The sequence below is a fragment of the Camelus ferus genome, chromosome 15, assembly GCF_009834535.1.
Source record: "Camelus ferus isolate YT-003-E chromosome 15, BCGSAC_Cfer_1.0, whole genome shotgun sequence".
Taxonomy (NCBI): domain Eukaryota; kingdom Metazoa; phylum Chordata; class Mammalia; order Artiodactyla; family Camelidae; genus Camelus; species Camelus ferus.
The window spans coordinates 31,094,767-31,114,679 of record NC_045710.1 but is presented as its reverse complement, the minus strand read 5'-3'; the positions used below and the strand labels follow the sequence as shown (position 1 = coordinate 31,114,679).

The 19,913-nt window shown below is 38.5% G+C and overlaps 1 protein-coding gene across 6 annotated transcripts in view; it reads right to left on the bottom strand.

Moving 5' to 3' along the window:
* PLEKHH2 (pleckstrin homology, MyTH4 and FERM domain containing H2) overlaps positions 1–19,913 on the bottom strand; it is an 87,387-nt gene that overhangs the window by 10,075 nt on the left and 57,399 nt on the right. For 3 of the 6 annotated variants that reach the window (XR_004326290.1, XM_032497419.1, XM_032497420.1), the window contains 8 exons: positions 19,108–19,287; positions 17,693–17,790; positions 16,137–16,314; positions 15,077–15,232; positions 12,946–13,043; positions 6,724–6,865; positions 1,543–1,688; positions 367–496 (listed from right to left, as the gene is read on the bottom strand). Coding sequence is in view for 2 of the 6 variants with exons in the window: in XM_032497419.1 (XP_032353310.1) it covers positions 367–496; positions 1,543–1,688; positions 6,724–6,865; positions 12,946–13,043; positions 15,077–15,232; positions 16,137–16,314; positions 17,693–17,790; positions 19,108–19,287 (1,128 nt within the window). In the remaining 4 variants the exon portion in view is untranslated. Of the gene's footprint in view, positions 1–366; positions 497–1,542; positions 1,689–6,723; positions 6,866–12,945; positions 13,044–15,076; positions 15,233–16,136; positions 16,315–17,692; positions 17,791–19,107; positions 19,288–19,913 lie in introns of those variants that run through there. The other 3 variants (XR_004326291.1, XR_004326293.1, XR_004326292.1) reach the window with 3 other exon arrangements.

The window sequence follows — 19,913 nt, the reverse complement described above, 5'->3', positions numbered from 1 at the left end:
GCTTATGTATCCCTAGAGCTTAGCTCAGTGTTTGGCCAACAGAATTTATAAATACTAAACAAATGAGGAAATGAATGAGAGTAAATGAGTGAATGGATGAATGAAGAAAGAGTTCAGCTGTTGTCTTCAGTCCAATGATTAAGCCTACTGAGTATCGGGAATGATTTAAGGGGCGGGAAGTGGAGCAGAGGAGAAAAGAAAGACGTTGATGGCTTTCCTGCCCTTTCCTTCAGTGTCCCTTCATGATTTTCTTTAAACTGTTAGGAATTTCCTTATTTTTCTTTTAAAAGGCCAAACATACTAATCCTGGGGTTACTGTTACCGTTTTGCATTTTACTGAACTGAATACCCCTCATTCTTTCTTACTCTTGCAAGAAACAACTTGGCACCAAAGAATGGCCACTTCCTGGCTACTGTCAAATAAATTCGCACACAATCAGCAGCACTGTGTCCCCGGAGGGCCATCCATCTGGTTGACAGGCGCTGGCAAAGCTGCCTAGAAAAGAACAAAAGCAAAAACACAAAAGAAAAAGCATGAACAGTGTATCATCCTCCCAAGATAAAGCTCTCCTTGAGCCAATCTGAGGCATCACCGGGAGACCTACTCATGACCTGGATGAAGCTGTTGTTCTGTGACTCCTGTCTCTCCACCGTCCACCCCTTGTCCTTTTAATGGCATTCTTTTTACCAAATTCTCATACTGTTAGTGCTCTCAGTATGACCCAGGTTCCCCGTCCCCCATCCCCTTCAGATAAATTTAAAAAATCTGATAGGCTAACATCAAACCTTCGAATAAATTAGTTCAAAAGTTAATTTCTTATGGGAATAACTTTCATTCTTATAGAAAAGTACAAGAAGTTGAGACTGACGAATGAATCCTCAACAGCAGAATTTTAGGTATGACCACTTCTGGCTTGGAAAGATGCTGGACGCAGGGGAAACCTCTTAAACAAAATCATGAAGGCAACCATTTATTCTACACAAAGGGCTGATCTCAAATGTTTCTGTTTTAGAAAAATTCCTGAATTGGATTTGCCTCTATTTTTGAATTACAGCTTTTCTTTATATGCTTTCAAAAATAATACCTCCAAATTAGTTGAGTTTAATTAAAATTTTTATACGGAAAATGTTGTGTAAGAAGATAGTTTATTTTTATTCCAATTTGTTTATAAGGTAATACCCTAAGAGACAAAAATTTTTGGTAAACATGTCATGAAATTAAATATCTTATTGGACAATTTTTTCCTTTTTTATTGGCAAGATTAAGTTGGATAAGAATGGAAGATCAAATGAAAAACAGATCTTCTGAATGGGGTAAACTTTTTTTCATTAAAAAAGTTTTAAATCTAGATACTAAAATTTCTAGGCACATCTTAAATTTTTTTAAAAAGCCTATAACCTCTTGGGAATCAACAATGTATTAAAAAAAATCTTGAGAAAATTGTCATGTACAATTTTATCATCTTTAAAATTTGAACAGAAAGATATCACCGGAAAACTAGTGTGCGTCCGCCCTTTAAAGAGTTACAAATAGTTCTTTACCTTAACTGCTCTTCAGAAGAGTCATCTCTATACCTTTTAGGATAAAATTTCTCTATGACTTGTTTTAGAGTTTGATTTGTTTTGCACTGATTATTAACATGCCCTGCTGGAGTTGAAAAAGGTCTCTCAAAATCTCCAATTTCCACCTAATTGAAAACCCAAAAGAGAGAAAATACAGGATATTAAAAAGAATTTTTAAAAAGAAAATTAGCTTTATTTTTTCTAAACATTCTTTATAACACATAATACATAAATCTATTTGTCACGATTGTGCAATTATTGAACTTATAATAATATATAAGGACTACTATTAAAATCTAAATTTCATTTGAAGTCTAATTATGGAAAAAAAATCTATAATTTAAACATTGCAGTTTCATTTCTACATTAGCCACCCAAGGTTAATACCTGGTAGCATGTGCTAAAGGCCACTACTGTACTATTGTCTATAAAATAGCACTGATAATTTTTCATTCTTAAGGTACTATTTTAATTGATAATAATAAGGCAAAGTAGAAGTTTAAAATGAAAGATTAAAAAAGTTATAAAGCTATGAAAAATCTTTAAAAAGTATTACTTAGACTTTTTAAGGGTCTCTACTGAATATAACGGGAGCAAGTACTATATTCTGATCATTTCCTTCCTAGGTTTTCTCCATAAATGTTACTATACTCATTCTGTCAATCTATCATCCTATTATTCCTGGAAATAAAGCCCTTCATTCCCCTTTCTCCCTGAATGAATGTTAATCCTTATTTCTATTAACAGGCTACACAGATGCCAACCCATGCAACCACCCACTCATCCATCTCTCCATCTGCTCACATCCACCCATATATTCATCCAAACCTATACTGAGTCTTGAACCCAGTTCCCTATCCTCAAAGAGTTTACTGTCTAGTAGGGAAAACTGAAGAATAAACAAATACTTGTGATAAACTGTGTTAAATGCTTTGTCCAGGGTACCAGAGAGGGCTCAACAAGTGAGACAGGGTAGGGGACATTCAGATGAATGTCCTACTGAACATCCACGTCCTTACCTGCAGCACTCCCCAACAAGCAGGTGGAGGGTTCCATCAAGACTGGGATGGTCCCATCTTAAAAGGGCCCTCTGCTGGCAGGTAAGCTGTTAGCACGACCAGCCTCAGATTCTGACCCCTATGACTTCCACATCTAGTTCTTTTTTTTTTTTTTTTTTTTTGATTGAAGTATATAGTCAGTTCTTAATCTGACCAGTTACTGTCTAAATTCCTTGGCTGAGCTTCACCCTTACAGTCTATTCTCATAACTTTCTAGGTTCCTTGACCCCACTTGTTGGCTTCTTGGCTTGGCTTTGCTGTTCAGCTTTTTCACTCTTGTCTCCTATCTAGTCAGGTATCATCCTAATTTCCTCACACCAAATAAAAGTTGTCCATCTGCTCTTCAAACACACCAAAATCCTTCCCCCAGAGCAAGCTTTTCATTGGCCCCACCTCTCAGCAGGTAGTACTCAGCAGCGCTAGCTGTGAAACCTCAGACCAAGAGTTAACCTCCAAGGATATGGCAGTTGGACAAATAGTAGTTACAAATGTAGGAGGCCAGTCAAGGCAACTTTGGCTGTTAGAAAACTCTCCAGTGGGACATTCAAGCTCAGTGTCTCTCTCTCTCTGGCCCCTGGCATACTATATGGCATAGAATGAGCACAGTAAATATTTGGAAAATTAGTAAAAATCAATTCAGATCATTCCCAATATGCCTCCCATCAACGTGACACCTTACCAGACACTTTGAACAACAATTCATGATCAGCTCAAAGAATTTCCTAATTAAGACAGATTATCAACAAGGACCTGCAGATACTCAAATCGACAACAGAAAGAACTTTTTTCTTCTACAGAGCTCAGATTTCCTAAGCATGTTTCATTTATCTTCACAAAAACTACTCTGAGGAAAAGATCAGAGGTATGGCTTAACTTTCCTTTTGCCGATGAGAAAGCATACTTCTTAGTTAGTAATGTGCTCAGAATTTTCTATGTGTATGGCTTTACCTTTCTACCCCTTCCTCAAATTCATTTTAAAAATGTTTGAGGTATGTATCTCCAAAGTATATGGTCGTTTTTCTTGGAGAAGCTTTCTTGACAAAATTAAAAGTTAAAGTAAGGAGATGAATTTAAACTTTAGTAAAAATGAGAGTGATTTTAACAGAGCATCTGTGCCTTTGGAGAACAAAACCAAGAATGGCATGTGATAAGGAATCATTCCTAATCCTATCACCAAGAAAAAACGTGACCTAGTTCTCCTTTATTCAGCTTTTTATCACTTGCAAAAAGGGAACACTCAGTGTAGCACTAATGCTTTCAAGTTTGGATGACCACAAGATTGTTTTGATAGTACACTAAATTAGCACTGTTCATTCATCCAAGAATATTTATGGAGAATGGATTGTGTGTAAGGCACTGTTCTAGACACAAAGATGAACAGGGATAGTCCTTGCTCTCAGGAAGGCCACAGTCAGTGGTGCAAAGCAGGAACAAATAAATAATAATAAACCATTGTGATCAGGACATCAAAAGAAACCTGGGTGAGATACTGAACCCGCCCAGGCAGAATTCAAGAAGGTCTCCTGGAATGAGTGACAGCTAAGATGAAAACTAAAGGCTAAGCTGGAGTCTGCAGGTAGAGGCATGGGAGTAGAGATGTTCCAAGCAGAGCAGACAAACAAGAAAAGCGTAAGAGGTAAGAAAAAGTGAATCATATACAAGTCAGGGGACTGTGCAGGGAACCAGAGGGTATGCTTTTTTGGAGCATAAAGTTCAAGGTAGGGAGTATTAAGAGATGAAGCTGGAGAGTCAGGCAGATTTTAGACCTAAGTAAACACGAGAATGCTGTAGCTAGATTCACATTTTTACTGTATCTCCATCCCATTTACTAGGGTTGCTTAACAAACCAGCATGGCACAGTTTCCAGGCTGGAAACTTAAGAAAATGGCAGCTTCCACTTCTTGTCTCTTCTGGGACATTGCTCTTGTCACCCAATCACTGTTCTGTGAGGAAGCACCAGCAGCCACTTGAAGAGGCCACAAGCAGGTGTCCCAGCAGATACCCCCAGCAGGAGTACCAAGCAACACCTGGCATCAGCCCCCAGACATGTGAGTGAACGAGACTTCACGATTCCAGCCCTCAGCTGTCAAGTCACAACCAGTCTGTAACCGTTGCCAGCTGATGCCATATGAAGCAGAGATGAGCTGTCCTTATCTGTCTCTGCCCAAATTGTTATTCTGGGTTGAGTCCTGGAGTCATTTGCTATGTGGAAACTAGGTAACCTGAGCAATCTATCTAGATTCGGGGTGGAGGATAAGAGTGTGTTGGGGGACCAGACCAGAGGAGAACATATTGGTTTGAAGCCTGATGCAGGAGAGCAAGCAGGATATGATGATGGTCTGAACCAGAGCAACGGTGGTCAGCATGGAGAGGAGGGAACAGAGTGAAAATGGGCAGGGCATGGCGACTCGGGGCACAGGGGAAGGGAGGGCAGAGTCGGTGACAAGCTTGTTTGGGAGATGGAGCAGAGGCAATATCACAGTGAAGATGCAAAATGTGGAAGAAGAGAAGGGAGGACGATTAGTTCTGTTCTTGATATGTTGAATTGAGGAAGCCCATCAAAGAAACACAAGCCGGAGAGCAAAGATTTGTGAATTATCAACATAGGCTGTAGATAAAATAAAGAGAATGATTAAGATGTCCTGGCTTGGTATGCGGAGTGAGAATACTAAATACCCTAGGGAATCTATGATAATGACATATTATTTCCCCCTAATTAACCTGTGTAAAGACTCAGGCTGGGTGGAGACTGTGGGTTGCCTCTTCCGACCATTCTCTCCTCCTTTCTGAGTAATAAAAACCTTGAATTTAGGTGGGCTCATTGCCGCCCAGCTAAGACCACACTCTCCAGTCACTCTTGTAGGTTGGCAAGGCCATGTGACTTAAGTTTTGACTAGAGAAACATCAACAGAAGTGTTCTGTGTAACTGCTGGGAAGTTTCTCAAAGGTAGGAGGGCATGCGCATATCCAGTCTGATGCCTGGAACACTGATGTAATGGCTGGAGCTCTGGCAGATCTCCAGGACTGTGAAGATCACAGCAGAATGGCAGGCAGGATAAAGGCCATGCCCCAAATGACTGCAGAGGCGCCAACTTGCCTATCCCTTGTCGGACAGGGGAAGATTTCCCCTCTACTTCTCTTGACTTCTTTTAGCTGGTCTAATAATTCAATTGACACAAGACAGGTTAATAGGAGAAAAAAAACTATTTAACACACGGAGGTCTCATAAAAACAGACTCCTGAGATGAACAAAGCAGGCTGCTTATGCACCATTTTTTAGACAAAAAGACAATTATTTATGAAAATTTAACAAAGCAAAGGGGCTTGTGCTGTGGTAGCAGGCTAGTGAAGAAGTAACAAAGTTTGTTTATACAGTTTTCTTAGCTTTGAATTCCCTAACTCTGTGGATAAGGGTGCTTTCTATCTTCCTGGTAGAGGGGGGACACCTTCACTTGGGAGATTTATTTCCTGCTTTTAGGGGAAAGGAGGAAGGTCAGAGTGGTTTTTTTTTGTTTTTTTTTTTTAATACATATCATTTTTTTTCACCAGCTGTTTTTCAGGTAACTTTAATTCAAAATAATCAATATGTCACTGAGGCATATTTTGGGGCATACTTCCCTGGACCCCACAGTCTCTTTGTGAGAGACAAATACGCTTCTGTTTTGATTGTCACTATTAATTCGCACGTGTGTGGGTTCACAGACGTCTGAACTTAATCTTAATTGATACAATAGATAATAGAAAGGGCTTTTAGCTTTTTAAAAGACTAATCCTATTAGACTACTGAACGATTTCCACAAGGCATCCGCAGCCCCACTGCTCGACACTCAAACTCCTTTATTAAATGCAAAGCCTACTGGGATACTTTCAGGAGAATTAAGAAATTAGGTTCTCTTTATGGAATATTGTCTCATTCTGCATCACTGCAATTGTCAGCAATGGAAGTCACACTGTAATTATAATGCCTGTAATTTTTAAGGTGTTAATCAGAGCAAAATGAATTTAGAATTAGGAAAGGTATATTGTTTTACTACATTTAATTCAGGGGAGAAATTAATATTTTATCTTTACAAAATGTTACTCTATATAACACGGAAGTTACCTGAGCTAAAAGAGCTGCCATTTCTAACGCCAGGTCCCTGTTCAGAGGAAAAAGTCCATTTATTATTTGATCGTTTGTCTGGTACATTAACAGCAACTTTTCTCTATCAGTCTCTCCACGAGCTTGCGTTGAGAAATACAATCTGTAAAAAAAGAGGAAATTTTTCTTTAAATGATATGCTTACAAAAAAAGAAAGTAAAGAGAAATCTAGAGGACTGATATGGGGTTGTTCTAATAATAGTTCTCTAAGTGACACAAACTTACACCATTACCATCTGTTAATGACCTCTCTGTACTTTATAATGTTTTTCTGTACACTGAGGAAACACTGCTTTGAAGTTGAGGTTGAAGGATGCTTCGATGTTATTTTTATGCCCTGAAATACCTTAATACCTTAGGTGTAACTGCGGAAAGACCTCAGACACCAATGGGCTGTATAAACCCAGTAAACCCAATTTTCAAAACACTCACGATCCTTCCTAAATACCTTGGACACACCAGGGAATAGAAAATGAACGTTTCAATTCAAAATCAACATCCAATGGTCAAGTGGGGCAGTTTTCTCTGGGAATCTAAAAAATCACATTTGCACATTTAAATGTTTTGACTTTTTTGGGCCACATTCTGATCAGCAGCCTTAGGCTCTCAAAAGTAGTTTACATGTTATTATTATTAATGGTTGAAATATGACATGGTTTTTGTTCACCTGGGTCTTCATCAATTCAGTGGCCCTCTTTTTATTCACTGTGCTGTTTCTTTGTATGTGAGAATTCTGGGCTCTGACTTTAGGCTGCAGAGCAGGCAAAGAGTGCTGGAAACACTGTGACAGTGGGGTGGGTGAGCAGCACCATGACAGCCCCTAATATTGTCATGACAACACAGTGGCAGGAAAAGAGAGATTCAGATCCAGCATTTCTTCAGTGTGTGCTCGGCTAGCTACAACTGGATTGCCAGCCTTTTTTCTTTTCCCCTGTTCACTTGAGGGAGAGGACACACTGTCATCAGTTACAGTACCACTGGAGATAATTATCTCAAATAGCAAGGGATGAGAGGGCAGCAGGTCAGAATCTTGGGGGAGGCATGGTGGGTGTACTTGGAAAAGCTCTTCTGATAATTCTTTCTGTTCACGGAAGCTTAAGAATCACTGGTCTGGGCTGCCGTTCAGAGTGGTTTCTTGAAAAAATAATCTGTGACTGCATGATGACAAATTGTTAACTGGGAGAAGAACAGGGCTGTGCAATAGAAATAGATTCAAAATTCAAAATGATGTCAGCAGAGGGGTATACAACAAGGGAATAAGTTTAAAATGAAAGCCCTCCCTTTTTGGCATGTGAACATTTTTGTACTTAGCTTACTTTCTCCACTTACATTAAGAAGCACGTCTTATTCATCACTGTGATCCACTAGGGTTTAGCTAAGTGTTATCACTGGAAGGGTCTTAGTAAGAGTTTGGACTGGTCATAAAGCTAGGAGGGAAAACAAAACCAAATGTTCAAATGGCTACGGGCAAGGAGAGCTAAAGTTTACTTTCTGTCATTTCTGGCATGCCAAGAAGATAGAATCTGGGGAGGAAAACTGAAGCACTATAAGAGAAAAGAGAAAAACACACAAAAGAGAAAAACAATTCCAGACACATACCTAGGAATGCAACGCATAGGAATCATGGGCTCGAGCCCCTAATGGAACAGTCTGGGCTCCGACAACTATACACGCATTTGGAGAGACTATAGAGAGGATCTAAAGAGTCACAAAAATGATCAAGAAGTCAAAAATTAAATCCACAAAACTTGAATAGGAAAGGCGCCAGGAAATGTGCTCTGAGTCTCTCCCAAGATGACCAGCTTCCAGCTGCTGCCCACCAGCCCTAAAGGGGCCTGAAGCAGAGAGTGGGCTTCCGTCACAGCAAGGAGGGTGCAGGTTGGACAGCGAGGGGTCTTCCCAACTGTCCTCCTCCTCGCTTGACATCCAGGAAGCTGAACACCGTGGGATGGAAATCACACTGCCATGTGGACCAGTGTCACCAAACACACGCTGCTCCCAATTCAGCAGAGCTCTCAGCACTGCTGGGTCATCCTTTTGCTCGCCTCCAACTGGCTCTGTATTTCATGCCACAGAACATTTATTTCCTCCTGTCGTCTTTCTCATTGTCGGGTAAACTTACTGAGGAAGCAGCCTGCCTCCACTCCCCATTTCCCTTCCTTCATTCCCTTGTCCACATGATTTGCTGATAATACTTCACGCAAATAAATAAACAAACAAACAAATAAATTAAATAAATAAATAAAAATAATGCCGTTGTGGCCACTCCCCCCGCCCCGTTCTCTTCCTGCCTCTGTGGCTACCGCCTCAAGCCCTGTGCTCAGAAGTCACACTCTGCAAGGCCTTCGTCCATGTTCCCACAACATCTTGTCACAGCCATGAGAGGAGTGAATGTTGCGATGCTGTAACATTCACAGTAGGAGCAGATGTTGCTGGGGTACCTGCTAGGCGGCAGACTCTGATTCAAGTGCTTTACATTGCCAACATTCAGTCCTTCAGGCAACCCTAAAGGTAGGTACTGTTTTCATCTCCGTTTCACGACGAGGGTACCCGAGGCGCAGAGATGGTAAGTGACTTGCTCAAGGCTGCAGAGTGACGGGGCGGGGACCGGGATTCTAACCCAGGCAGTTTCTCTCCAGAGCCCGAGTTCTTCACTCTCCTGCCACACTCTTATTGCTACCGCGAAGAATTCGTGTCTGTGTCTCCCTAGAAAATGTAAGATTCTAGAGGGCAGGAAAATTTCTGTTCACCTTTGAATCTCTAGGGCTTCGACAGGGCCTGGCACTGGCAGACACTGAACAGATGTTTACTGCGTGAAACAGATAACCGGTAGGCAGAGTTGCTAAATATGGAGATTATTTGCCCATAAAAGCATGAAGAATCCCCTTTCTGTAGCCTTCGGTAAATGAGTTAACTCTCTAAAACTTCAGTTTCCTCAGCTATAAGATGGAGATAATAATGACCTTGTGGTAACTGCTCAAAAAGTGCTAGTTGTTTACTATAATAATAATAATAATTTTTATTCCATATATTTTTATAATATATTATTATTATTCTCTAGAGGTTTTTAATCACAAGAGTCTCTTCATCCTGGAATTTTTTTTTTCTTTTTGGGTGTGAACATAGCTGGAAGAAATGAGGTAGACCAGGTGACCAGTCAAGAGGCTTCCTGACTTAGGATTCAGTGGCTTGGGTGCCCTTACCATCAGCAAGGGTGGCAGAGATGGGAACGTTCAACTATGCTCTGGAAAATAATAAGGACAAATAATCATTGAAAATAATCTTTTGTTTCAAGGGGGTGGGGAGGAGTTGTTCTCTCCAGGGAAGGACCTTTGTCAGTTTTGCTTGGTTAAAAACATGTCTTGATTTTGCAATTTTAAATACACAGAAATAAACCAAATTGAATAAGCAGCTTAAATATAAACAGAATTTAAACGTTAGTTTCCAAATGGCTGTCTAAGAGAACAAGTCCAAAACCTATAAATTACATCATTAACCACTAAATCTACATAATTGAAATTCCATAATTTACTAATCATGGAATTAATATACATTAAAAACCCCATGATAGAGAGCTGATGTCTGAGTTTTGCTTATTACACTTACTACAGTGCTGCTTGACAGATGAAGAATCAAGTCCTTGGATGCATGATAGACCGACAGTTCCCCTCCTAAGTGTGTCACTGGAAACTAGAGCTCATTGTCTAAGCTATTTACACACATATGCAAAGCACGACCATATTCAGAAATAGTACTTTCTTATAGTTGTGGCTGTCCAGCCATTTCAGACCTCTGTTAAAAATTAAACCTTATGGTTGAGCTGCTTTTTTTTTCTGACGTCAAAGATACTGTCATGAGGCTTTTTTGTTGTTGTTAACAGGCAATCTTTGTTATGTGTTATTCATGACTGTCTTTGCCCTTCCTGGTGGTGTTTGCTGGACTTGGTGCATTACTCCTATGTGTTTTTCAGACCACTTTTCTCCACTGCATCCAAATTTAATTTTGGTTCCAACTGTGGCCATCATAGTCAAAATTAGTATGTATTCAGCATTCATAAGTTACATATTATTAGGAATAATCTTAGACATGGAAGTAATTCCATTTAGTGCCAACAAAACCAAATGAGAATTTCTGAAGCTTTTCTACATAAAGATATATGCAGATCAGATCCAGGAGCTGGCTTCCTTCCACAAAGATAAGATCAAAAGACACGGGCATCAACACGGACCTCTAGGTCTGTGCTTTTTAAAACTTAGCACGCGTAAGAATCACCTACTTAAAACACAGTCTCCTGGGTCTTACCCTCAGAGATTCTGACTCAGTAGGGCTAAAGTGGGGCTGAATAATTTGCATTTCAGCGTGTTTCCATGTGACACTGATGCTGCAGGTCCGGGTCCACATTTTCAGAACCACTGCCCCAGTGGTCATAAAACTAAAACAATCATCTAGAAGCTGCAAGTCTTCCAGCCTGCTGTTCTTGCCAGTCACCAGAGGGCCACAGATGAAGACTGCCATCAGTGGAAACAGGTTCTCCAGGAGCAGAGCCTGTGAGACTTCTATTATCTGAGTAATCCTGCTCATCTCCAGGAATACATGACTTTAAAACCTTAGATACCAAAGCTCAACAGTCACCTTCTTGTTACTCATAACTCCGGCAAATCCCCACAGCTCATGAACCCCCGAACAGAGAAGCTCCAGGGGCTCACAGCCACCATTTATTCAGATCAAAGGAGTCTGTTCAAGCAGTGGTGACCCTTTAGCGCTGACTGTGTGAGAGGGGTCCTCAATATGAATGCCCAATATTTATGTAACTGCTCCTCTATTAACAGACGTAAGTCCTCCCCATCACACACTTATTTTTCACTGTTTTAAAAACTGTTAGAATACTCTTGCTTGCTTATATGGGTATTCCTGTGGGATAAATTATCAGAAAAAGAAATCCTGAACTGGATCGAAGGCTACTACATTCTTTATGTTATATAGTACCCTTACTTTTTACATTCCAATTTCAGATCTATGAACATCTTCCAAAAGTAGACCTCTGAAAGAAGTCAAGACTACACCAATAATTCTACCAGGATCTTAGTCTAATATTTTAGATTCCTTATTTTATGGGGTATAAGAGCTAAATAAAATAAGCAAAATATGGTTTTTTGTGGGTTTTTTTGGTACAGTTACTATGACCTGGTCAGTGAACACTGTTTATTAAACACCACCTTCTGCTAATACATGGAGGAAAAGAAGACATTTTTAAAAGAGAAGAAGAAAATCTGGTGTCTGACCATATGCCAAAGTCTATTAAAACTGTATTAGTTGAGAAGTTATGAGCTCCAGCCCCGTTGGCTTTTTCCCAGTTCCTGAAACACTGTGCAGCCTCCTTCTAAGGCTTCTGAACATCCTCTTTTACCCATTTCAATGCTCCCACTCCCAGCCCCCTTCTGACCTTGGGACAAGTATCATTTCCTCAAAGAAGCCTCGGATGTCTCCAGTCTAGGTCAGGCTACTTGCTACGTAATCTCACAGAGACATGCTGTTTTCTTTCAGAGAACTTTACGTGTCATTATATACTCATTACAGTTACTGGAAAATTAACAACTCCCTTCCCCACTAGCTTGTAAATTCCAAAACATCAGGGAGTGTGTTTGTTTTTATTATCGTGTATTCAGAGCATCTAGCTAAGTGCCTGGCTTATAGCTGAAGCTTAATAAATACAGAGAGAATACAAAAGAGTAAGAATGAATGGACATGAATATATCACTGCTAAAAGACTTGGGCAAACATAAATATCTCTTCTTACTACAGATCTACAGTAGGGTATTTGAGCATTCAGTCTGATGAAAAGTGTATTAACAGTGTTAATTGAAATTCTGAAAGTGAAAAATTCACCGTTGTATCGACTATCCCAAGAGAGCAGATATTTTTCCCCACGGTTTTCTTCAATCTTTGTCCAAATGCTTATGTTTATAAAATATAATTACTCGTGACATTAAAAGACTAGCATTAGAGACAAAATTTTATGTGACAAGTTTCTTCCTGCAGAAGTAGAGTTAGCATTTGTAGGACAACAAACATACAAATAAATATAACTTTTAAGGCTATTCAGTAGGAAACTGAATTGTAGGTGCATGATTTGAACGTACGTGTGCACACTCTTGCTGTGGCACTTGGCGATGCGTTACACACCTGTTTTTATACGTGAGACGCACAGTTCTCGTACCTTCCCATTTCCCAGGCTGCTGTTCTTTGGAAGCCTGTTCCCACTTAGAAATAATGTCACAAATCTAGAAGGGAAGTGGAAAATGGAGACTCAATATTTTTCACATTGGTATTTGTTTTTTTAAGACAAGCATGTCCGTAGATTAAAAATTTTCAATGCATGTGATCAAACTAAATGGACTGAAGCTTTCTGTTTTAAGCCTCTGCAGCTTTGAGTTTAGGATTTAATTATAAATCACTCTTTGGTCCACTTATCCTTTTGGACACACATTAACTTTGGACTATGGCCATGAATTTTTTTACTTGAAAAGGAATCTTAATGAAGGACTGCATGAGACTGGAAACAAGAAGATTCCAGGAATTTTTTCATGATTTAGTCACAGAAGAAGAAACTTTTCTACCTTCTGAGTTTATAAAGATTGGAATAACTGAATGCCAAAGGAATCAAATATAATCTTAATATTTTTTGATTGGGAAAGAACAAAAATCCTTCAGGAACCAAATAAATGTTTGTTTTATTAACTGGTCATTTACAGAATTATAAATAAAAGTTTTCAAAATTATGTGGTAAGTAGTTATTCACCAAAGCCCCAAATATTTACTGAGCCCAAGTCAACCAAAAATACTAGCTTATCTTCTTGACTAATCATTAAGAACTGTGCTCTAGGAGCGTCTGTCTCAAAAATCTACATTTGGAGTTGTTGATCTTAATATACCGGGATATACTTAGAGCTGAGAAGAAAAAGACAGTCATTTATCTAGATCTCTCAATATGCAGGTGAAGAAACAGGTGGGGCTGTGGTGGCGGGGGAGGTAGGATCATATTTTCTGATGAACACTGCTAACGAAGTAAGTATGAGCTTCAGCATATCCTGTGGAACCCCATGGAGACCTAAAAGATCGTTCCGCAAGTGGAGGGAGGCTTTGGGAGTCAGATGAAAGTACTGATGTTTCATATGCTCTAAACTCATGGGAGCTTCCCCTGCTTTGCTCTAATTCTTTAATCTTCAAAGCACAGAAATATTTTCACTCTGTAACAAAGTACTTATTCCCAAGAGCAATCAAGGACAACCTCAAGTAAGAGGGTCCAGACCCGGTTCCAGCTGCTTGATTTGTAGTAAATCATTTTCCACTTTGTGCATCAGTTTCTTCATTTGCAAAATATGTAGGTTATTTCTCTAAGATTCCTTACGGTTCTTTTTCTTTTGTTTCTTTTTTCTTTTTTTTTCCTCAGGGGGAGGTAATTAGGTTTTTTGGATTTTTTGAATGGAGGTCCTGGGGAGTGAACTCAGGACCTCATGCATGCTAAGCACATGCACTACCACTGAGCTATACCCTCCCTCCTCCTTACGGTTCTTTATTCTATATTTTTAATTGTTGCCATCACTAGATGGAAACTTTAATAAAGTTATTTTACTCTGATCTAGAAAAGATTTTTAAAGAATCTTCCAATTCTCCGTTTTTGCTCATGATTTTCGTCATGCCTAGAATCCCTTCTTTATTTCCACAGGTCCATTTTCTACCAATCCTTCAAAGTCCAGTCGATCTTTTCCCTAATTTCCAATCTGAATTTAATCTCTCCCTCTGTAGAATGTTCACCGCACTCTTAAAACATGTATCACATTCAGATTTAAGTTTATCAGTGTAGAAAGCTACTCTTCCCTAAGCAAATTAGAAGTTCACTGTGGGCGGGAACTGTTTCTGGTCCTTTTTTATATCCCCACAGGGTCTGGTCCAGCTCCTGGGACATAATAAATAGTTCAGTAAATACTGCTGAGTGAGTGAATAAAATGGAAAGCCATTTTATTAGAGCTTCCACATCTCCACCCTTTTTAGCCTAATATTTAGGGTATTATTATTATTATTATTATTATTATTATTATTATTATTAATCCTTTTCTTTAACATGGAGTATGTGTGTGTGCACAGATTGTTGTCAGAATTCTATGGCTTCAACAAAGTCCTGCAATATTTTTTTTATTATGAAGATTAGATTGTTTAAATTTGGGGAAAATTCTTGAGCTAAATTTTTGCAAATAGCAAAGAGTAGCTTCTTCATGTTTGAGGGGTCTGCCTCCCTAAAAGGAGTTAGTTTTACCTTGATATTTCCTTGAAGACAATGCTCTAAATCCCTGCCAGAAGGATCATCTGTGAACAATGCAAATCCAGACTGTGCTGGCTTCCTCATCCCTGTATCCTGGTTCAAAGTATTCAAAAATTCTTCCACTGTGGTGGATGCATCAAATCCAACAACCTAAACAGAAATAACAAAGTTGTTCTCTTAATAAAAAGGTATGCACATTTCAAACTCAGATTTCAGTGGGGAAACAGGGCATACTTGATGCATGATTAATGATAACATACATTTATCTAGGTGCTTTAACTTTTTTTTCAAAGCTCCACAGGAGAAAATTAATGTCATCTTAGTCATTAGCTTGCTGTAAGAATTCAAAAATCTTGGCTTCAGCCAACAGATATGAATTCAAATAGAAAGATCATTTGACAGCTATAAACATCTTGCAGAGATATTATGCCAAGAACTACTGTACAGTATGTAATCTTTAAGCAAAGGAGAAAAAAAAATAAACAAGAAATGCACTTAAACAAATGAACACTTTTATACATTTAATTTTTGTTTCTTTAATATGCAGTTAAGTATCTGAATTCCGTGATAAAAGGCTTAGAGCTGCAAAGACTAATTGCTAGCTTTGGAATACAGCTGCCTCAGTTAACACGCAAGCATCTAGATCTGAGAGCTGGCAGGGCTAGGACAAGTTTTCACAGATAACTTCTGTGATCTGGAGATTTTAGAGACTAAACCTGTACATGCCCCATGTTAGTAATTATTCCCTCACCTAGCCAGTACACTGGTGGGAGAAGGCCTCCACCAAAATATTTCTGTTTTTCTCCATCAGAATTATAATGGCAGTGAAACTCCTCCATTATCTGGTTCAGTAGGGATTTTTTTAGTGTGAATCCTTTCTAGCAAAACTGTTTCAAAACTGAGCTGTCCTGAGAGGAGGTCTAATATAATTGCACGTTTATCACTGCCAGCTGCCGACAGAGGGGGAGAGACAGACTCACTTCCTTATTCCACAGAGGCTATACATAGGATTCTAGGCAAAGCATGTTTTCATCAGGTAGAAAGTCTAATCCACCTGATATATCCCATTCATGAAGTGCACGGGGATGCTGAAGGGCAAAGAGTGATGATACGGGTTTCGAAGAAGAGTTGAAAGGATTTCCATTCTTGAGGGTCTTGCTTCTCGGTCTCCATTCTGTTGCGTTCTCTCTACACATCGCTGGCAGTAAATGGCATATTTTCCAAATTCTGTCCTATAACACAAAATTTAAGATAAAGCCTAGGAATAAGTTTAACTAAGACTACCTTTTGTATATATGCAGCCATTAAGAAAGCTTTCCCTGGTGTACATTATTACAGTGTATTATGCTAATGTTGATAGTAATTTTTCTTTTTGAGTGATAGTATTAACTGCTGTCACTTTTCTTAAATTCTAGTGTCTTTACTTTTGCCACTGACTAAACCAGACTTCCCACGAAGCAGTCTTTATCTTTATTGTATTATTAGAGTCACAAAATTAAGTTAAAATTACTAGATATTACATGGTTCAAACACAGTAATTACATTAACAAATATAAAGAAAATAATTGTATAAAGACTAGTACAGGAAAACTTAAGAAGTGCATGACGTAGCAGAGTTCTCTTTTGAAGAACATGGAGGTTACTGCCTGACTGCTAAGCAAGGTAGGAAAATACCTTCAAAAATAAAAATGTATTTCCTTTCTTCATAAAATATGCACTTCTTAAAAAAATATTAAGCAGTAAATAAACAAAACCGCTGGAGTAAATAAAGTCAGTAAAAGCTGGATAATCTTATTTGCCCTCCCTCATTTGTTATGTATAATTTGTATTCTGTTTATAAAAGAAGACTGATAAAATCTCTTAAATATATTTGTATTCAAGTGCCTTCTAGGTAGACTTTAAAATGTTACGTTTGCCCGGAGAATCCTCAGTGACTGCAACTGAAATCATATGACCTTGATGACAGAGTCTCCAAAATATATTATGAACTGGAGGGTATTTTCATACTGTTTACAAGTAGTTTTTCATTTCATTGTGTTGGTTGACTTGTTTGAGTCCCAGAGTCTAAACAACCTAACATGAACCTCTTGGATTAAATGATCCTGATAACCCCTGGCTGGGTGCCCAGGTCCCACTGCAGGAAAACCATTCTGGAAGCTGAATTTTGAATGTCTTATTTAAAGGAGTAAAAATTCTGAAGTTATTCAAATAGACGCAATTATAAAAGGCAGGACGACCATTAGAGAAGTCGTTTACATAAAAGAATTCAGTGTGGGGAAAATAGTAATAGGGAAAATAAGGAAACAAAATAGTTGCTTTGATTGAATGAACATCCACTAATGATAAAACATTCATTCTTGAAATGTGCATAGACTTCTCACTTAAAATGCTCTTTGTCAGCTTTTCGAGCTTTTACTGCAATCTTCCATAAGAGATTTAACATAACAAAGGAAATATTTTCCCAGCTCTGTGTAAGGGCTAACAAAAGATTCCTGTACCAACATTTGTTTCACACATTCTTCCACAAATGCACCTGGCAAGCACATTTACGATTCATTGTAGACTTTCAGAGGCCACATAAATGGTTCAGCTGGCTAGTATTCTGCATACCTGGAATCAGCGTTCCTTTTCAGGTGGAGCCTGAGGAGCCACAAGAAAGGATGATGGGGAAGGAAGAGCCCAACACACAGCGCCAAGAGCTGCCAGCCCTGGGCGAAGAGAAGCATCACAGGTTAGATCTACACCACTAGCAGAGGCTGTGAGAGCAAAGGGATGATGATAATCTTTCTTGACCCAAAATGTTCTTGCTTCTTCCACATATGCATTATCTGCTTAGAGCATTTATAATACATAAAAACATAAAAGCTCCACGTTGGGTCAGATCCATGATCCATCTAGCTGGGTATACTGTCGTCTACAACTGAGGTGCAAAGGACATGATATAGTAGTCCTTTTTGATATCACACTCAAAGATTAGGGAAATTGTTCCTTTTTGTTCATTTATGTATTTACTCTCTTGCACAGGTCCCCTCCAGGTCCCTGGGACAGGCCCTATCGGCAGTATTTACATGGTCATATTTTCTTTTAAAATAAGAAAGAAAGATATTTTGTACTCTTTCTCTTGGAGAGTACAAAAATATTCACTGTATAAGCTTCAAGTCCCACAAAACCTGGATCCACCCCTGAGAATCTTATAAGCTACGGTAAGAAATTTCTGTATTATCCTGCGGTTGACAGGAAGTAAATAAGCAAAGATTAAAACAGGCACTCACTGAAGAGTAAACACAAGCAACTAAAAACCACTTGAAAATAAATTCAACTGTGCTAATAATTAAATAAGTGCATCCAAAATCAATAGTGGAATACTATTTTTTACCTGGAAAGAATTTAAAAGAAGAATTACACTGAATATTGTTAAAGATATAGGAAAATTCTAGAAGTGAATTTAATGAAATTCACTGTACTTGCACACAAAATTTAGGTTCAAATATGTCTATTGTAGTGGTATTTACTATATGAAAAAATAGTTGGAAAAAAATAAATTATAGTAATTGATATTAATACAACTAGTATTAATGTTTTGAAAACTGTTGAAGGATATAGGGGAAATGATTATGTTTTATCATTTTAAAAAAGTAGTATGCCCACTGTAACTCTAGGAATGTGAGGGGGGAGGGTGTAGCTCAGTGGTAGAGTGTATGCTTAGCATGCACAAGGTCCTGGGTTCAATTCCCAGCACCTTCATTGAACAAATAGTAATAACATATAAAAATAAATAAATAAACCGAATTGCTCCCCCATAAAAAAAAGAAAAGAAACTAAAAAAAAACTGAGTGTGCATAAATATACACATATACATTTATATATGAATATATAAAGTGAAAGGACTTACATCAAAATATTGATAGCTATTTTCCCTTTTCGTACTTTTTGTATTTACCAAATGTCTATATTGAATATGTATTATTCTTACAATCAGGAAAACAACATCATTTAAAATTGCATGTATGAGTGTCAACACATACCTGCAGTGGCCCTGGTTGATTCTGCGGCTGTCTCCGTCTTGTCTGTTTAATGAGCTGACAGCAAATTTCATTCTGTAGCTCAGGATGTGTCAGACAGATCTGCAAAGCACTCTGGGCTAGAGATATGTGGTAATCAATTGCAGGAGAGTCAACTGCTGCATTTATAAAAAGCTGGCAGGTCTGAATTAAATGAAAAAAATTGATATACTCTAGGTGAGAAAAGGTTAGATTTATTCTGCATGAGTTATATTAATTCTTAGCAATAGTTTTTTGTTTGAAAGGATGGAAAGATACATATTTTGATAACACTAATCAAAAGAAATATGGAGTGGCTACATTAATACCAGCCAAAGTAGATTTCAGAGCAAGAAATTCTGCCAGAGGAAAACAGGGTCATTTTATAATGATAAAGGGGTCAGTTTCTGTAGAGGACAGAACAATCCTAAATGTTTTAATAACACAGCTACAAAATATATGGTGAAAAAAACTGATAGAACTGCCAGGATAAATGGACAAAATTCACAATTATAGTCAATGATCTCAATACCCCCATTAATATTTGAGAGAGTAAGTAGACAAAATCTGTATGGATTTAGAAAACCCAGATAACACTATCAACCAACATGCCCTAATTGACATTTGTAGAGTACTCCGCCATGGAGCAAAATATGCATTAGTGTTAAGGCCATATGGAACATTAATGACCTCTTTGCCCACCTATTTTTCCTTGCAGTTCTTCAAAGATGTGGTGGGGGGGAGGGTACAGCTCAACTGGTAGTGCAAATGCTTAGCATACTTGAGGTCCT